Source organism: Syngnathus floridae, chromosome 15 (assembly GCF_059516105.1).
Source record: "Syngnathus floridae isolate MCC-2025c chromosome 15, RoL_Sflo_1.0, whole genome shotgun sequence".
In the NCBI taxonomy this organism is placed as follows: domain Eukaryota; kingdom Metazoa; phylum Chordata; class Actinopteri; order Syngnathiformes; family Syngnathidae; genus Syngnathus; species Syngnathus floridae.
The window spans coordinates 809710-811625 of record NC_142427.1 but is presented as its reverse complement, the minus strand read 5'-3'; the positions used below and the strand labels follow the sequence as shown (position 1 = coordinate 811625).

The window sequence follows — 1916 nt, the reverse complement described above, 5'->3', positions numbered from 1 at the left end:
CCGAGAAGGAGATCAAGGTGGCGCCCCTTCCCGCAACCCCCGGCCGGGTCGCAGCCTCCCCGTTCTCACCCAGCCTCGGGTGTTCTCTGGTCTGAAAGGAGGAGGAGGAGCCTCCCTCCTCCTCCTTTCAGACCAGAGAAAAGCTGATGGTAGAAATGGGTCACTATCAAAGCAGAGTAGCAGATCTGGAGTCAGCGCTGAAGCAACAAGGACAGGTAAGCTCATCAATGAGCACACCTTTTTCTCAGACAAAATAGCTACATTCTTCAGTCACTCATTCGTCTGGCATTACTGGACCAACCCCCCCCCCGAATGTGGCTGGGAAAATGCGGAGAAAAGCAAATGTCATTTTCCAGTCAACCAAAGAATTTGTGGATGAAAATGACACAACATTCCAAAGCTGTCCACGCGTTTGTCTCTTCTAGAATGTCAGGTCAGGCGGATGGAGGCGGAAGAAGCGCGTCTGAAAGAGCACATCCAGGATATCCGAGACCAAAACGAACTGCTTGAGTTCCGCATCCTGGAGCTGGCGGTGGGAAGACTCGCACAAGCGTGTTGAGGCCAGAGATGTGACGGACGGACGGACGGACGGACGGATGCATGCCTCTGCCTTTCAGGAGAGGGAGTGGCGCTCCCCCGTCTTGAAGTTTCTGCAAGTCCGTTTCCCAGACGGCCTCAGCCCTTTGCAGATCTACTGCGAGGCCGAGGGCGTGAGCGTACGTAAGGCGTCCCTCGCAACCCTAACCTTAACCCGAGGTCCCAGAACACCTTACATTGCTCCTTGCGCCTTTCCCCCGGACATCGTCATCAGTGATCTGATGAAGAAGCTGGACATCCTGGGCTATAACGCCGTAAGTGTATGTCGAACTCCTTATGTTCGCACTCCACGAGACTCGGCGGCTCAAATGTGACTTTTGGAAGGCTTTGCGCTGAAAGAAGCTTGTTGACGCTGTGCCTTTGGGCTCTTGCAGAATCTCACCAACGAGGAGCAGGTGGTCGTGATTCACGCCAGGACCCTTCTCACCCTAGCCGAGAAGGTAACGCGCACGTCCACGCACGCTCTCGCATTCTGCTTATGTGACAGCAGCCTTTCCTCAGTGGTTAGAATACATCAAAGTGACCAAGTCAGCACTTCAACAGAAGATGTTGGACATTGAAAGTGAGAAGGTAGACAGACACGCGACATCAGCCAAGGGGAACTCCGGCAATGTGCCCCAACAATTCTGACCTTGAGCTGTGCTAGGATATGTTCTGCAAGCAGAAGGGCTACCTGGATGAAGAGTTGGACTTCAGGAAGTGTTCCATGGACCAGGCTCATAAGGTAAGCCGCCCTCAAATCTCCCGCCGGACCACTGATGGACGAGGATTGCGGCCCAGAGGATCCTGGAGCTGGAGGCCATGTTGTACGAGGCGCTACCGCAGCGGGACTGCCCCGCCACGGACGGCGAAAAAGCCAGCCACGCTGGCGTGAATGACGTGCTGACGGCGGATCAGAGAGAAGAGCTTAGGAGCGCCGTGGACCAATGGAAGCGAGCCCTGATGTGCGAGTTGAGGGAGCGCGACGCTTGCATCCTCCAAGAGAGAATGGATCTGCTGCACAGCGCGCAACAGGTAAGGGCCCAAAGCCAGCCCGGCACTTACTTGCACGCTTACTGGCTTTTGAATGCCACTTTCCATTTGTCCGTCCTAGAGGAACAAAGAGCTGAAAGAATTCATCGAAGCTCAGAAGAGACAAATCAAACAATTGGAGGAGAAGTTTCTGTTTCTCTTTCTATTCTTCTCCTTGGCCTTCATTCTGTGGCCCTAACACCAGCTGGTGAGTGAGCTCCAGCGGCACCGCACTCGACACCTCCGATACACTGCCAGCCGGTCTCAGACGTTGGCAGACGCTCCGATGCCAACGTATACCCCCCGCC

At 54.9% G+C, this 1916-nt stretch overlaps 1 protein-coding gene across 1 annotated transcript; it reads left to right on the top strand.

The window, feature by feature from the left end:
- Nucleotides 1-350: 350 nt before the first annotated feature.
- Nucleotides 351-1605, top strand: LOC148385828 (janus kinase and microtubule-interacting protein 3-like). Its single transcript, XM_088399398.1, has 4 exons — nucleotides 351-851; nucleotides 972-1037; nucleotides 1099-1167; nucleotides 1244-1605. Exons 1-4 carry the CDS (start codon nucleotides 597-599, stop codon nucleotides 1469-1471), a joined length of 618 nt encoding a protein of 205 aa, XP_088255524.1. The 5' UTR covers nucleotides 351-596; the 3' UTR covers nucleotides 1472-1605.
- The last annotated feature ends 311 nt before the right edge of the window (nucleotides 1606-1916 follow it).

Excerpts from the sequence above, each read along its gene's own strand:
- LOC148385828 (XM_088399398.1), top strand. The coding sequence starts at position 597 with ATGCATGCCTCTGCCTTTCAGGAGAGGGAGTGGCGCTCCCCCGTCTTG. Across the intron at positions 1,038-1,098 it reads TTCTCACCCTAGCCGAGAAG|TGGTTAGAATACATCAAAGT; the intron begins GTAACGCGCACG and ends GCCTTTCCTCAG. Across the intron at positions 1,168-1,243 it reads TGGACATTGAAAGTGAGAAG|GATATGTTCTGCAAGCAGAA; the intron begins GTAGACAGACAC and ends GAGCTGTGCTAG.